Raw genomic sequence first — 17,395 nt, 5'->3', positions numbered from 1 at the left:
GGTCCACCGCTTATCCATTTTGCATAATACATGGCCTGCCCACCTCCATTTATAATATAGTAGCAGTTTAAACTCGAGGTTCGGCTTGAAATCGTTCGCAGAAACTCCGCCGAGATATGACGTCACTGCGTTGCATAGCAACCACTTGGCACAGCTGCGCCTGGCTTCACGGAGTTTCGCAGAGGTGTCGTGACGTCACCGATCCGACTTCCGCATCGCTTCTCCTACCCGCGCCGCGCTGCGCCTAGCTCTGATTTCACTATGCGTCGCCTAGCAACCACCTGGCATGTCTGCGCCCGGCCGCGCCACGCTGCACCGACGCTTCCCGTACATCGCCAGCTTCCACAGCCGTGTAAGCGGAGAAAAAAAGTAATGACGTCGCTGCACGCCCCTTCGTTCGCAGCCTTCATATAAAGTTCCGTGACACCGCGACGGCGGCACATTGCCTGGTGTCTTTGCGCCGAGCACATCGTTTGCGCCGCCTAAAAAAATATTGGCATAACATTGCATTACGTAGCAAAACTTCGTTAAAATCTTGGCATAACTTTGTCCTCATCATCAGCAGCCTATATTTATGTCCACTGCAGGACGAACGCCTCTCCATGTGATCTCCAATTACCCCTGTCATGCGCTAGCTGATTCCAACTTGCGCCTGCAAATTGCCGGACTTCCTCACCCCACCTAGTTTTCTGCCGTCCTCGACTGCGCTTCCCTGCTCTTGGTATACATTTTGTAACTCTAATGGTCCACCGGTTATCAATCCTACGCATTACACGGCCTGCCCAGCTCCATTTTTGCCGCTTCATGTAAACTAGAATATCGCCAGTAGAATAACATATTAATACTTAGAAAAAACTTATCTAAACCTCGTAAACCTTGTTCGACCCCCAGCTACGCTGTTTCTTCAGCCTCGCACCACTAGTGCCAGCTGCCCTCATTTGTCTTTCTCTTAGTTTCAATTAGAATATCGGCTAATCCCTTTCGTCTCTGATCCACACCGCTCTCTCCCCGTCTCTTAACGTTAGGCCTAACAATTTTGTTCCAGCGCTGTTTGTGCGGTCCTTAACCTGTTCTAGAGCTTCCTTGTTAACCTCCATCTTTCTGCCCCATATGTTAGCACCGTTTCAAGTAGGTCCGCCAAAAACCATCGTGACCACCTGAATTGGGCCTATTGTGGTTAAGGCCCAGAATTTCCGGAATCAGTGTGGGAGGCACCAGTGTGGGATGCACTGCAATTCTGCCTTTGCAAGTCTATAACATTCGGCTTGAAGAAGAGCAATGACGCTGTGGGCGTCTTCCATTCCTGCCTTCGTCGTAATCACTCTAGTGCATTCGTGTATGGAAAGTAGAAACGCTTTTGTTTTCCGGACACCTTCACCAGTTTTCTTTAGCGCAACAAAATCCAAAATAACGATTGCATTATCATCATATATGTCGCCTGTCTGAACTTCACATTGTTTACTTGACATGTGTGGCATGTCCGTGCGTAGCTTCTAATGTCTTCTGTCATACTTGACTATCTAAATCGCTTAAGTAGCTTGTATGTGTGCCAAAACCCAGCACGCCCATCTGACTCTGGAGCATCGTGTTAAATGTGAAGGATCTTCGGAACAATTGTCGGTGGCACGTGGTAATGTCCATCAATGTCTTTCATTTCTTCTGTACCTTCCCACAGCTTTACGTAATTTATATGTTCCTGGTGTTTGCTTCTTTTGTAGTCGTGCAATCTGGTCATGGCATCGGTGAGCAGAGGACCAGGGGTATTGGAAACGACTAAGTCAAATTGTTGCAGGTAGTTAACCCACCTTTCAAAGCGTCCTCACGGTTGTGCCATATCAAGCAGGTGTGTCAATGCCTCATGGTCAGTGAAAAGTGTGAACTTCGCTCTTTCTAGCTAATTTCGGAAATACTGAACAGCTTTCAAGACGGCTAGTCCTTTTTTTTTTCGGCGGAAGTACAGTTGACTTCGGCAGGCTTCAATTTACAGCTCTAGTTTCCCTCCACATGGTGCCTTTGATGGTCAGGTTGGTTTGAGAGCTACTGATAGAGCACTGCCCAAGTTGTATAATGCGATGCATCAGTGTTCAACACAATAGTAGACAGAAGTCACCAATGCGGAGAATAGGGCCGGATGATCCAAGCCTTACTTGTTTACGGTAGGCTTTTTCACACTCGTCATTCCGCAGGAATGGTACGTATATCCGCATCAGTCGTGTGGGGCATCTTGTCTTTACTGCATAGTCTCTTATAAAGGCCTTAAAATGTGCAGAGAGGTCCAGGAGGACACGCAGGGAATGTACGTCGTAAGGCTTCACCAACTTCGAAATTCTTTCAGCGCATTCGTGCTTCGTGTTTTTGGTACAGCCGTAGAATGCCCTGCCTAGAAATACCATTTTGCACTTGGAATAATGGACTTTTCTTAACGTTTACATTTAGATGGGCGAGGCTGAGGGCATGAAGATCCAGGTAAATGTGACTTTTAAAATCTTTTGCCTTCAAAAACAACTATGTCGTGAGTATAAACATTGAAAAAGCTGCCCACCTATGGATTCAGCATACTATTCATGATCATTTGAAACCATGCTGGGGAATTCTTCCATCCGAAAGGGAGTCGATTATATTCGAACTAGCGAACGGCGTAACAAATGTGGTGTACTTTTTGGTCCTCTTGATCAAGGAATCGGCCTAAAGCCTTTGCTGACGTCGATCCGTAAAAACCAATGGCAGTCACTGGTTTCACCGATAATGTATCAATGTTTGGCACCGGGAAATGCATTAACTCTGTTTGGCGGTTTAAAATCATATAATTGGTACAAAGACGAAAAGTCTCACTGCTTTTGAGAGAGGCGGTTATGGGTGAACCAAACGTTGAAACTGATGGTCGGATGATGTCGGCTTCCAACATTGCTTGCAGCTCCTTTTTCAACCACGCCTTTTTCTCTCTTGCCATATTTTATGGGGTTTTCCTAACCACTGTTTTGTCTCCGAGTTCCAATGGAACTGCATGAGACTTCATCGCCGGAGGATAGATTTCTATGCATACGAGCTCTGAATACCTTGCTCGGATGTCTTCTTCCCAAAGGGCTTGGTGTCTCTCTGATGTTCTTCAGTTTAGTTTTTCTTCAATGGTACCCCTGTAATCCCAATAAAGGTTTATCTTTAGCTTTTTTCATGTCAGGGCGATGTAAAATGAAATCATTGGTGACGTCGAGTACTGCCAACAAATCACTATTTGCGCAATGTCTCTGAAATTCAATTACCACAGACGCCCACTCATTGTGGGAGCTTACTGCCCCGTCGTAACCCTGGAGGCACACGTAAAGTCCGCCCCATGCGGAGTCGACTGCTGTCTATTATTTTCTGATTGATGATGGGCACAGACGCTCCACTGTCCATGAGTGCGTTCATCTCAACACCGACAATCTTGGCAGGGAGATGAAGTTGGCTAGAAGATGCCAAGTACAGTTTCGTGGCAGTCTTTCATGGGTGGCCGATGGTCTTTACCCAGTTCTGTTTGTGGTTCACAGACAATCGGACCGTGGAGAGTGCTGTCAGGACTATTCTAATAGCAATTCAAAGACTTAAAGAAGTTGTTCTTAAGGCTCCCTGCAATTTCATATGCGACTGAGGTTCTACGTGCTCATTGATATCTGCATTGTCCAGGAGAAATTCTTCTCCGTAAGGACGACTTTCCTTTGCTGGCTCAATTGGCAAATTTGTCAGGCACTGCACAAGATCGTTTATTTTATCTGGGGCTTTCAGCCGGACCTACTTTCGAATATTGACTCGGAGTACCTGTGTTACCAAGGCTATAACTGTGCATGAAGAGAGTTCAGGCTCTGCCATCCGCAATAAACGACCCTTCTCAAGACAGTACTCTATTAGGGAGCCACGCTGTGTCTGAAGCCTAGCGCCGACTCCGATCTCTCCATTGAATTACATTGAAATGCCACTAGGAAGCTGTGTTTTCACTTATCCCAATATGTTGGCTTCTGATTCAGGATCAGCAGATTGTACCACTTTCCGGTAGTGACACCAAGGTAACGTCGCATGTTCTGTACTTTCTCTTCGTCTGATAGCTACGCGTTATTGTCAGCATACTGATAATACCATAAACAATGTTGCGGGTGTGCAAAGCGTCCTTCAAAAATATCAGGTTCAGCCATGTCCGGCGCTTGTTTTCCTTTCCTCAGAGAATCAGCTAGTTCTGCGAAAAACTTTGTTGCACCATATGTCGCTGTTGCGCCTGAAAAAAAAATTGCGTAGCTTGCACTGGAGACGCAACGCTAAAGAGACAGCGGAGCTGATGGGCACCTAGCTGGTCCTGGCTTTTGGGCTAGGCTAAGCACTATCAAGTCAACCCCAGCATCTTCCGGAATTTATTGATTATTGACAGATTATCGATGAGCTATTGATTAGCTATTGATTTGCTATCGCGAGGTCTTATCCACTTATTTGGGCTATGCTGAGCACTACCAAGTCATCCGCAGCATTTCCCGGAATTTTCGGGATTACCTATTGATTGGCTATCCATCGGTTAGCGCGGACTGAGTAAGCCTAAGTATTCCCAACCATGCTTATCTAGACTTAACCAGGCTCTGCTTCGCTAGTTCACAGGGGTATGTGCTATTGCGGTTGGACCGTTTCTGCACGACTGCCATAATCGGCCCACATTTTCCGATTCAGCAGACACATTACGCCCAGATTAAACAGCTCCGCTGTTAAAATTTCGAAACGTAGCTGACCTTCTTCGCTGGTATATGATCTGTCGGATAACCACGGTGTATGGGTGCCAAAAAGAGATTTTCTATTCTCGATAGCTGGAGGTTCAACTTGACTGATCCTGCCTGCAAAAGTTCGTCACGGCATGTGGACGCTTCCTTCAGCACAGCGTCGATAAAGCCAGGGAAGCTGACGTAGCGCGGAAGACTTGTTGACGGCTCATCTTGAACTTGGTAGCCAGTGAGCATAATGTGCTGTGACCCACATCCTCTCGCGCTGCATCAAATTATGTAGCATTCCTTATAAGCGCCGCTAAAGAAAACACATGGCTTAATACTGACGGATGTATTCCACCATTTTATTGTAACTGCCTTCCTCATCTTGTTCTTCCTTCATCCCCTCGGTTTTTTATCTTCTTTCGTAACTTAAATGCGTCACGCTTCAACAGACTCGTATAGCCTTTCAATTGCCGATATTCTGAGAGAAATCAACTCCGCATGCGGACCAGCATAAGTTTGCGATACAGCTTGTGGAAACCGCGCCATGAATTTTATGTGTAGTGCTGCGAGGAGTAGGATATAGAATGGGTCCAGTGACGGGCGATGGTGTGATCGATGCCAAGCGATTCTGGGAGGTTCTCAGTTTGATTCCAGATACCTACCTTGCTCTCAGGGTTTATTTATTAAATCAGACAACGAGGAGAGTGCACTCTACTGTGTTATACCTATACCAGTGCATGCACGGCGGAATCGAGAGTGAGGTTGAATGGCATGCTACAGACGCTGCGATATCTTACAGTCGATTCTGCAGCCACCAACAACACAGAGAACGAAGCAGCTCTGAAATGAATATAGCCCACACGATGAGCGGATATCTGTTGCGATTGCGATAACTATATTTATATATATATATATATATATATATATATATATATATATATATATATATATGCCACTATGCATAGCTTTTGGCTGCAAGGAGCAATTTAAAGGTGCTGCACTCTGCGTCACTTCGATGCGTGTTATGAGACATGCTGCGACGATAAATCGCCGCGCCCTGGGAGAAAATTAGCGTGTACTTCCGTTCTTTAGAACGCTTTTGCACTGAAGGCGAATACGCTACGAATTGAAAGTGCAGAAGGCCTGACTGAGCTGTATCTTTCATGTTGTTGCTGCAGGCGAGGACTTCGGGGAAGCCTTTACAATTCGACCATTGCCGGAAGGGTAACATCTTCTCCAAGCGTTGTCAACCTAGAGAGCGGGTTGCCGGTGTCAGGGTCGCCTTCACACACAAACATTATTCTCCATGAAGGAAGGGTGTTCAGTTGCCCGATGTACTTCGTTATATTAGGCACATGGATCCTCTACTACTACTGCTTCGACATGTTCATCAGCACTATCGACGATTACGCCACCGACAAGCAGATGGGCTTCCTGAGAACGATATCTATCCTGCCCATACTCTCCACAACGGACATCTTTGGCGGCGTCTGTCTTCCTGTCCTCGTCGACAAGGGACTACTAAGCCGGAGCGCTCTGCTCAGCACCACTTACCTAGGCCTCGGGGCCACCACAGCGCTTCTCCCTGTGATGACAGCCGTCCTACCGTTCGTGGGCGTTTGCCTTGTGTTTGCCATGTTTATGGGCTCTGGCAACGCCATGTACGGTGTTCTGCAGGCCGACTACATCCGTCAGGATCAACTACCAGTTTCGTACGGAACAGCAGACTTTTTCGCAGGCGTCCTGCTCATAGCCAAGCCCTTTGTCATAGGTGGGTATGGCTAAAAAAACGCTGGAAACGAGTGAATGAGGCGAACACGATCACGGTAATAATGTATGCTTATGACAATGCGGAAACAAATGAAAATTTGGAAGGTTGAACACAGCTATACAGAGCCGCGTAACAGCTGCAGCCATGTGAGGTATCGGGATGTCTTAAACTTGTTTGCACCAAACTGTGGCATCTCGAACGATTCAAGCTGCTTCTCAATTGGGCTAGCCTGTCCGGAACTGTTCAGAAGCTAGTTTCCGAGTAAAAGAAAACATAATTGTATATGTTCCACAAGTTTGTATGGCCTTAGATTACAACTTTACTTTTACTTACTCAGTTGCTTACTTTGCTTACTTACCTTATCACCGTATTGAAGAACGAGCCTTCAACTTAAGACTTAAGTCGCAAATCGGCACTTAACGGGTTTCAAGATCAACACTTGTACTTAGGTGCGACTTTTCTCTGTACTTTTGCCCCGAAAAGTTAAGTAGCCGCGAAGGTTGCCCCGGACCTACCTTAACCCGCACTTATCACAAAAAAAGTGGCCGAGTGCTACGGCAACTTCGCTGACTTCGTGAATCCTTTCACTCGCGCAGACGACATAAACGAGGGCTCTGCGTACATGCGTATACGTGACGGCTTCGCGACAAGTGCTCAGGGATCGTCAGAACCCCATAATATGCTACAACGGCTTGCAGTTTATCTGCAGGTATCGTTTTTCGAAGCTCGCTGTGCTAACGGTGCTTCGAACTCTGCCGCTGAGCGGCAACGACCTCGACCGTGGCCTGCCCGTACCGCTCCTGCTTCAACTGCTCGTGACGGCGATTCTATGGCGCAGGAACAGTTCAAGTCATCACCGGCGATATTGTTAACGTTACACAGCCTACAGTATGTCCATCTCCCGCATAATAAGCCGTTTATAACACATAATCGCTGCGCGGTTGTTCCAGCGAGCTCGTAATGCTTCCAAATGCCGCTGAGGTTGATGAGCTGACAACGCTCCTCTTCGGAGAAGTTATCCTTCTTCTTGTCCACAGCGAACAAAACACTCAAAACATACGAACTATAACACGGTGAACGCACGCAGGGCGCACAAAAATAGCAGAAAAGTAGCGCGGACCATGCCACACACGAGGTGCACAACCAACAAACATGTCTAGACGGCAAAATATCGATAGAGCACTTTAACAGGTGCTGGTTGTGACCAGACGTAAAACGATAAGCCGACAACCGTTTGAAATGTTTATTTACCTTATTGCGCAACGTTACCTTGCAAAGCCTGTAAACATTTACGCAAAGCGTTAGGTTAATGTGACAATCATTTATTCGTGCTTCAGTTGACAAAACAAGAATGAAAACGTTTCTAGCCTCGTCCCCATGCTCTTCCCTTAACCAGAAATGTGATACTTTCACAAGTGCGCCTTAAGTGCAGTTTCTGAAACTCCTCTAGAACCTATACTTTTCTTGTACTTTTATAAGTCAACTTTTCGTCAAGTTTAAGTTAACCTTAAGACTCGTTCTTCAATAAGGCGGTTAATACTTCCTTTGCTTGACTTATTTTACGTACCTATCTATTTTACTTCTCTTTACTTTACGGTGCTGAGGCCCGTATTCACAAACGGCACTTAAGTAGGTCGTCAATAAGTGCGGGAGAAGTGCACGTGTTAGGAAAGTTTTAGGAGAGTAGTTCAAAAACTTTTATTATCAGTGTCGAAAGTAACACTTTACGGGTCAAGTATGTCGTCTGATGTCGAGTATATGTAAATAATTTACGTGTACGATCGGTTCAATCGTAAAAAAATTTTAATTTTGGCAGCGGATTCATGCGCATATAAGTGTTGCAGTGCTTGCACGCGAATTCTGCTAAATAAGATACAAAAAACTATTTGGTTTTACCGCTATACTCAAACTCGCCTGGCCACAAGTTCACACTGGTTCTCGCAGCCACTGCGGTTGTGAGTGTCGCCGTCCCCCCTCCCCTCGTTTTTGTTGCTGAAAACGTGCGGTGGTTGTGCGTAGAGAGCGCGCGCGCGTGTGTGTGTGTGTGTGTGTGTGTTGTGTGTTTTCAACCCGCGCGGGTGATGGAAACAAAAAGAAAACAAACTTTTCCGAAGACGAACGCGCCGGGCTCCTGGAATTCGTTTCGCGCATAATTACAATATTTAAATAAATTAAACATTAACGAGGTCCCCGGTGACAACCTGAAATGTTCTGGCGCCGTAGAATCACAGCGCGATCAGAAGCCGGAGCAGCGGCGGCACGGGGTGACCGCGTTCATTGTATTTAGGGGCCAGTGGCAGTATTTACAATAGCCGGATAGCACCGCTGGCTTGGAAAAGCGGTACCGCCACGAGAATTCCGCGTCGTTTTATACTTCCATGGGATTCGGTCGATCCCTAAGCCGTGGTCGTAGTGGCAGCGCGTATCGGTATGCCTCATCCCCCATAATATCGCGCACACGTGTGGCGAAATCGGCAAAGTCGGTGAGGCTGCCGTAGCAGTCGGCCATCTTGCTTACTAGGCGAGAGTAGTGAAAGTCGCACTTAAGGATGCCAATGACTGTACTTTAGTTTCCGGCACTCAAGTGTCGATTAAAGTTTCCCTTAAGTATGTAGGAGGGACGTGACGGCGGCTGTACGAACCGTGCCGTCGTTCCCTACTCAGAAGGGCGAAGGCGGCGAGCCGAGCAACGGGGCTGCGACGACCAGCGTGGCTGGCTTTTTGAACCACCCTGCGCGTGCCGAGCATGCGCTTCGAGCACGCGCTGCGCTTTATTTTTTTTTCTTTCTTTGATAGCCGGCGCCAAGGCACCGGCTGAGAGCACCGAACAAAGCGCTCCGCGCTGCGGCGTCGGTGGGCGCTACAAGTACAAGATTTGTCTATGAAACGCGTTAAGCATCGACCAGCTACTTAACTCATGATTTAACGGTAAGTTCCGTTTGTGAATACGGGCCTTACTTACTTTACTTACTTATTTGTTTAGTTGCTTTTGCTTACTTTTTCATGTCTTTTTTGAAAACATGCTGAGAATTAAATGTGTGTCAGTGAGAACAGCTGATACTTACCATCTTTCATTACAAAGTGCTTAGATCTTCTTTTCTTTTGCGTTCTTTTAGGTCACTTCCGGGACTACAAGAAGTCATACGACGGGCTTTTCCGGATGTTGTCTGTGATATTCTTTTTCCTGGCATTCTGTTGGCTCATCGTGTTGGTATGCGAGTGGCACGCAAGTGGTTCGTGGAGTAGAAAGAAAAAGAGACAGGCCGCGCTCGAAATTTTGCAAAACTTGCAACCTTCGTACTGAAAAAGCACTTGCACTGTGAATTTTCCCTGCTTATGCTGTAGGTCATCGTTACGCAACTTTTAGGGTCGGTGGGGCGCTACACACACTTGCATTTTTCATCACCTTCCGTGAAACAGGTCTTCAGACTTATTCGCTGCTGTGCCAATTCATTAGCTTTTCCTGTCTGTGATATGCGAAAACTGGCCTCCAATGCACGCTGTGAAGGTGGTTGGCCAGCGAAGCTGTGGTGCCACGTTATCCGATAGACCAATGTGACGTAGCCTGCAGCTGGGTTCTTCCGAGCTTGAGCACAACGCCGTTGTGCATATTCACGTTGCTGTTCTTTTGCTGCTCATCGTATTCGCGGTGTTCTTCAGGAGTCCTAAGCGTGCGTGCCTTTCTTTGGGCAGGAACCGCTGCGTCCTCAACACGACACCGATGTGCATACTGACGTTTCTGTTCCCGTCAGCGCTCATCGCGTTCACTCTGCTCTTCGAGAGTCCTAACTATGCGTGGCCTGTCCATAGCACTCTCACAACACAAATGAAATCAGTTGCTAGGCGCGTTACGCTTCAACATATGAAAGTGCAGTGACGACACACCCTGCTTCGTGCACTACAGTTGCCGCTTCGCGGAAAATGCCGCTTATGCAACACTAATCTTTACCGGGAAACGCTTGCGGCACACGCTATGCGCGCAGGCGAGCTTTCTGGTGCTGTGTTTTCTCCGCAAGGCCGGCGCCGCCACTGCTGCGCATGCGACCGCCAAATGGTGGAACGCAGCTGCGCACGCGGTGCGCGCTTTCCGCTGTGATTGGTTAAGTTTTCTGGCGACGGAGACGAAGAAACCCCGGGATCATAGTCATGTACAGCTTCGCTGTAAAACTTTCATGTGCAGAAAGTAGAATAAAACAGGACCTACATATTTTTTTCAGAGTAACACCGCTACCGTGATATAATGTGAATATCTTACGCATTTCGCATTAAGCCTGCGTCGCAGGTAAGAACAAGTGTGCCGTAAACGAAACCTCTAGCTGAACCTTCTTGGTTGCTTTGATAACACGTGAAAGAAGATAACGTTTAGCCGAATGCATGATGCAAGTAAGCAAATAGGTCAAAGAACCGTTGACGGGCTAAAATTGAGTTCTCAAGTACGATGGCAGGCAGAGTTAGCAGTCTTTAAGTGCACACTTTGTGTCCTTATGACAACTGAAATTTAGCCACGACTTAATTAAGGCTGCATGAGCACCAGGAATTACAAAACATCAATTCCAGGAATGCCCTTAATATTGATGGAGGTCTCATTGTGTGGTTAATCGTCGATATTTTTAGGGTCTACTCTCCCAAGTAGACTAGCGTCCAAAAATATCGCTCGGTAGTAAGTCAATTATTTATCCTTGCTGTCTGAAAGAACGCGACTACTCGTTCTATGCACAAATCTCTTAGTCATATTCAGCACTGCAGCTCATGCTCAACTTCTGTGTGAAAATTCTCGATGCTCTAATATGGTTCCTGATAAATGAAAGATTGACCAATCAACGTGCAACATCATTCCCAAATTACCACACAAATTTTGAAAAGCAGTTTCTCCCAGCTTGAATTGTGCGCTTATATTATTTAAGTATGTCGTTTCCGGCTCAGATTTGCTCAAGCATGGTACACCAATTTCTTCCACACATGGGTGGGTTTATTGCGCTGCTGAACACGAGGTCGCGGGATCGGATCCCGGCCCCGGCGGCCGCATTTCGAAGGGGGCGAAATGCGGAAACGCCCGTGGTGTGCTTGCGTTGTAGAGCACGTTAAAAAAGCCAACGTGTCCAAAATTATTCCGGAGACCTCCACTATGGTGTGCTTCGTAATAAAAACTGGTTTTGGCACGTAAAACCACAGAAAGAAGAAGAAGAAGGGGTGCTTTCGGTTCGATGCTCCGAGACAGGTCAGCTATGCATTGACCTACTTTAGTGGCCATGTTATTCGACGTAGGCACCATTGTTTGTGGATTTAAATGAAGAAGCCAATGAAGCTCTTCCGCGTGTCTTAAAGTGCATACCACAAATAATTTTTTCTGGTGATTGTGACCAGTGAGCTTCTCTAGATAAACGAGCAAAAATACTCTCTGAACTCCATTTGCACCTTATGTCATAGCAGCACAAATTCTCGCGGCATATTTCAGGAAATAAATTCCCTATTTTCCTATTTTACATCATGAAATTTTCGCCAAGTACACCCACATTTACTTCCAAGTTATTTTATTCATAACGATGGCCCAAGCTGACTACATACGTCAGCTGTTCAGTTGGCAGCGTGTTGTATCCCAGGTGCTTCTTTTAAGGTTAACAAACGCTTCACAATATGTTGTGGTATATAGCACAATTCTACTCGTCGAGCTGGATTACTTATAGAGGAGTGCTATAATTTCACAGTTTAATCGAACTGTATCATTGAACACTTAAGAACATTTTCTCGATAAACCTCTGAGCTAACTACTTGAGGACCCAAATTGTTGTTCACGAAGTGATGAGAATGATCCTCAAGGTATATTATCCATTTCGAGCATATTTGAAACTAGCCCCCGTTTTCAGTTAAGCGCCGTCAAACCTATGGTAAGAATACGCTATTCTCCATCGTACCTTTTAACTATAACCTGGTATATTGTGCATTGAAGCTCCGAAATAACTGGGATCCAAATGTATTTCGCCGCACATTTTGGAAATGCATATATGAAAACGTGTCAGTCCAGTAATTCGTTCAATTTGCCTTCCGAACTCACCAACTAAAATTCAATAATTGCAATGCGTGCCGAAACTACTTACCTTCAAAGTGTATTAGTGAATATATTGTAATTTTCAAATATGCATTTCGATTTATAGCGTAAATAATGCCCACCTCTTAGAGTAGTCAAGGTCAAGAAGCAAAATCATGTGTACACCACAGGCAATTGAAAAAAAAACACAAATAGTTTACTGTAAACGTAAAAAAAATAAACTCGCTTTACACAGGCAGCCATCGCATGCGTTAACAATTTCCGTTGTTGGCTGCGGAAGCAAAGTGTGGAGTGGTTTTTATTTGATCGGGTTGCTAAGCTTAAGAACTAGGTAAGCATTCAGGCAGCTTTGTGCGGCAAACGTTATCAACATTCGCCCTCATCACTCGTTAACTAATTGTCGCCATTTTTCTTTCCGGGTACACTTTGAATGCTTCTGGAAAGCTTCACACGTGCACCCTGCTTGCACAAATATGTATTGCTTCTATGCGGTAATGTAACAAAGACTGCATAAATGATCAAAGCTTTTCTGAGGAAATAACTCCTAAGGGTGTGCTACTCAACATTGTTCGTAAGAACGGTAATGGCAAATGTGACACCCAGATATAGTTAATTTTGTATTAATCAATATCTGGCCACTGTTTCAACTGCATTGGCACGTTTCTGGCCTTCATATTTGTCTCGGGCGCCATTCTTCTCCTTAGAGTTGTCAATGTGCTTAGATATTTTATTTTTTGAGGATTCGTTCAACTTTATATGAATTTCCAAATGCATGTTCTGTCATTGTATGCGTTAAATGCATTTTTCGTTTCAGTTTAAGGCAACGTTTGATATTTCATTTGTAATTTATGCATTGTTACACATGTAAAATATTTTTTATACGCTACCATCTATGTCAGACACATAATATTCGTTCCTTGTAAATAAGGGAAGTGTCCAAAATAAAAATGGCAATAGCGTGTGTGCGCTGTGTGCAATAATCGTTCCATGCCTGTCGCAGCTTGTTACAAGCCAACAGTCATTTACTGCGAATAATTTTGCGGACCATACTTTCACAGGGGGGAGGGGTTGTTCGTTTCGTATTAGAAAACAGCTGCAGATATATTTGAAGGACAATATGCACCCATTCCCAGCATTCCCGTTTCCTGAGCAAATCCACCTTTTCTTTTTAGTTTATGTAATGTGTACAGCAGCTCCATCAAGACACAATATTTAGCCCATTCATATCATGCTATAACGCAAAAGTAAACTTTTATTCCTTGATTAGCTACAAGAACCGCTAACGATAGCATTCGCGTTGAGCTGCTCTCGGTACTTGTTCCTAAGCCCGCGATTTAGCGGGTAATGTGATGCGTTGCATTATCCGGTTACTGCAGCCTACCATTGGGAGTATTGACAACACCCTAAGCACTAGGTATTGGAAGGCAGCGTGACAAGTTCCACTATTTAGAAGCAAGAAAACTTGCTTTGCGCGCAAACATTTACGAGCTTGCCTGTATAGTTAGAGAACTCCTAAGAGAAACGCTAAATCAACGTAGATTTTTAAAGAATTCCTTGGAAACAAAATGTTAGTTAGTCTTGTAGTAAATTATTGATTGTTATATTAAAAATCAAGGTAAAATATTCTCTAGTTAAATTTCGCGCCGAAGCCTTAAAGCTAGTACGTCAGTGCGACGTGATAGATGGCTTGCACTGACGTCATTGTAGCCGCCACGTTGGTGCACCGACACGATGATATGCTGGGTCCGTAACGTCATGTGCACGCTTTCAATAAGTTGGATTGGACTGAAGTGCCCGTAGTCACCATGGTGGTGCCCCAAAACGGTCAAGTTCTATTAACATAGGTCGCGAAGCTTCGGGCGAAAAGCGGTTCAGAACCAATTGTTACCGACATCAGCAAGGGTGGTTATGGGAGCAGCGATTGAAGCGCGACTATGTTTGGAGAGAACAAACATTGGGAAAGAAAAAAAAGCGTTTCATAATTAAATAGAGACACAGAGATTCATTCAACGAAAATAAAGTTCCTAATCAATTTTATATACGCATGGCGAGAAAAGAAGTGACAATTCTGTTTCACTTGATCATTATCAATAAATACATTTTTTCAGCGCCCACCGCAAGAGCGCCCATCGATAGCGGCGCGCGTTCACGCCGCTATCACTTGCAATGCAATGCAGCTGTTGAAGTGTGCAGAAAGGCGCGCTCGTAACGCTCACCTGTTTCAATAGGCCCCCTCACATGGTGTGTTGTTTTGTTTATCGACGTTTGCCTAAATTTGGTGACGCGGGTAGTTTTATTGCTTCTTAACCTGTTCAGTCAAAAGCAGCAAGTTGCGACCGCCAGATAATAATTGTTCACTTTAGTTGTTTTCGTGCGACAGCGCTGACCGACAGGCTTCGCGTCCGACGAAAGGACGAGCACTCTACGCCCAAAGCGTTCGTCGGCCTCCAAAGAAAGTATGTTTTGTGCAGGGATGCGATTTCGACACCCGTACGGCAGACCTTTCCCGGCCTCGCCTTCCGTGCTGAAAGATCGGAACGCCCACCAAGTCATATGGTGGGGCATTTGAATATACAGCTGTAATGGCCGGCCTCCGAAAAAAAATTTCGCACCTTTGAGAACAAAATGACCTCACTTCTGTTTTTAACGGATATGACGTCACATTATTTTTTCTTCCGCCGGAAGTGTTCCCTCCTCACACAGATGGCGCTAAGCCCCATGAATCGCCTAGGGTGCCTCGATGCCAGCGCCGCCGTTCAGGGTGGTGCCATTCTTTGACCGCCCCCGCGCTATGGTGGCTAGAAGGGGAGGTGGGAGCATCGCCCGCCGCGGAGTGTAGCAACAGATCGTGCAGGCAGCGGCGGCGCTGTTGTCGCTTTTTAGATCGGTCGGCCGCGGCGGACCAGCCGGCCAGGCGCGCCGCGTTAGTTCTAAACAGTCTGCAGAGCTTACAAACAGCTTGTTATAAGTGGAATCCGGCAGTGTGTCTAGCTAGCTACGGGGTGCTGTACACGGAGATATAAGCATCGAATGTAGCGTGGCCATTGACCTATCTCTAGTGGCATGCAAACCATGCAGACGGTTTACTTCGCGATCAGTACGCGCGTTAATCTTTATAAACTGTTTCAAACATAGTCGCAGGAGCGAGTATATGCTCACATTTACAAACGGTTGTAACCCATTTTAGGGTGTTAAACCATATGCAGCACTTAAGGATACATTACTTCCTTCACTTTGCGGTTGTTCACTTTCCGTCTATCAGATAAAAGTTTCGTGTCTGGTGGATTTTCTACATCTCGACTCGCACATATACAAACACAGAGTGCAGAGAGCTGAAAGATTGCATGTTTATTCTTGCACATCACAAATATCATGCAACAAGCAGTTCTAAATCACAATCAGATGAACGTATAAGTCCAGGCACATTTAAGTAACGCGACGAAGCTTCAAATAGCGCATTCGCTGCCACTTACCCTCCCGTGCCTTGTTTTCTGCTTTTACTATAAAATGGAGCCTTGTCATCGTGTAAAACTTGATGAGGCTGTTGGTTACATCTGTCGAGTGTAGTTTCCAGCCAACATGATTGAGTCGATTTCTTGCCAGTGCAGAAATCAGGTCCATTATACTATTTGCTTTCAGTTTGCTGAAACTGAAGCAGTATGTGAAGGAGTCTTCCATCTTTGTGATAATGGTGTGCAGTTCATAAGATGGGTAAATCAGTCCTCCCCTGTCTACTTCTGTGACTATACAGGCATCTGGAGGCATTTCAGAATCAGGTGGACGAATGAGCGCTTTTGCACATTCATCACATTTGGTTTTTCTGATCATTCTTCTTGCGACATATCCTGTGACGTAATAAATTACTCGGGAGTCACTTTTGGCTGAAACCATTGCACTGTGATCTAATGGGATGCCAGATGACGTGAGTATTTCATTGACTTCGTTGAGACAGCCAATGTCCATGAGCTCGTCAAGCTTCTTCTGGACCTCTCCTTGGTCCTTGCATGTCCCATTTATGAGGCTCTTCAGCATTGATGGCGACACATTTCCACTTGCAGGTGCCTTTGCCAAACTGCAGAACGAGAGTCAGTTTGCTGAAAGTAGAAACTGTGACGGCGTCGGATGATCATTGCTTCCAGACATTTGCCTCAAGATTCCGAATACATTCTCCAGAGGAACCTGGCTTAGTCGTGAAGTTAACAAGTACTTATAGCCAAGTTTCGTTGTTAGATATTCAAGAATGGACATGGTGCTTGCCAGAGTAACGCGAAGCCCTTCTGCGGTACCCTGGCTGAGGAAACCTAGCTTGCCAACTTATTCCTCCCAGGCATCCAAATATGCAATAAAATCTTTCACTTCCGCCAAGACTGGTGAGCTTGGGCGCATAGCATCACGGCTACAGCGAGAAGTCATGGCTGCAATCAGCTTAGCCATTCTTCTGATAAATTATGTAGTTGCTTTGCTGGAGCCGGTGCCCCATATTCTCTCGATCTCTAGCCTATATGCATACAGGCCTCTGATTATCTCATCGCTGAAAAAAGTGAAAGCATAGTTTACTTTCATTTTTTCGAACCCATTCGTTTCGATGACAACTCTTGTTACACGAGGCATTGCTTTAAGTCGCACAATATCTCTATTGTCACACTTCCACGCCTCTTTCACAACATCTACCCTGACCCTTCCTTCAGGTACCTGGAGACCCGTCGACACAACGCTGTTGCGGGTGCACTTCACGAGATGCGGAAAGTCTGATAAGAAGTGCAGGCTTCTACTGTTATCTGCAGAGTGCTTTACTTTGCAGACAATTGACTTTGAAGTACCTTTGATGCCGAAATGTCGCCACATACTTCTATTCCA

The 17,395-nt window shown here is 45.7% G+C and overlaps 1 protein-coding gene across 1 annotated transcript in view; it reads left to right on the top strand.

The window, feature by feature from the left end:
* LOC119444784 (uncharacterized) overlaps positions 1-16,664 on the top strand; it is a 38,806-nt gene extending 22,142 nt beyond the window's left edge. The window contains exons 3-4 of the mRNA XM_049664735.1: positions 5,900-6,492; positions 16,597-16,664. Of these exons, the coding sequence (XP_049520692.1) occupies positions 5,900-6,492; positions 16,597-16,664 (661 nt within the window). The remainder of the gene's footprint in view (positions 1-5,899; positions 6,493-16,596) is intronic.
* The last annotated feature ends 731 nt before the right edge of the window (positions 16,665-17,395 follow it).

The sequence above is a fragment of the Dermacentor silvarum genome, chromosome 3 (genome assembly GCF_013339745.2).
Source record: "Dermacentor silvarum isolate Dsil-2018 chromosome 3, BIME_Dsil_1.4, whole genome shotgun sequence".
In the NCBI taxonomy this organism is placed as follows: Eukaryota; Metazoa; Arthropoda; class Arachnida; order Ixodida; family Ixodidae; genus Dermacentor; species Dermacentor silvarum.
The sequence above is the reverse complement of the archived record's forward strand: the minus strand, read 5'-3'. Positions and strand labels throughout refer to the sequence as shown.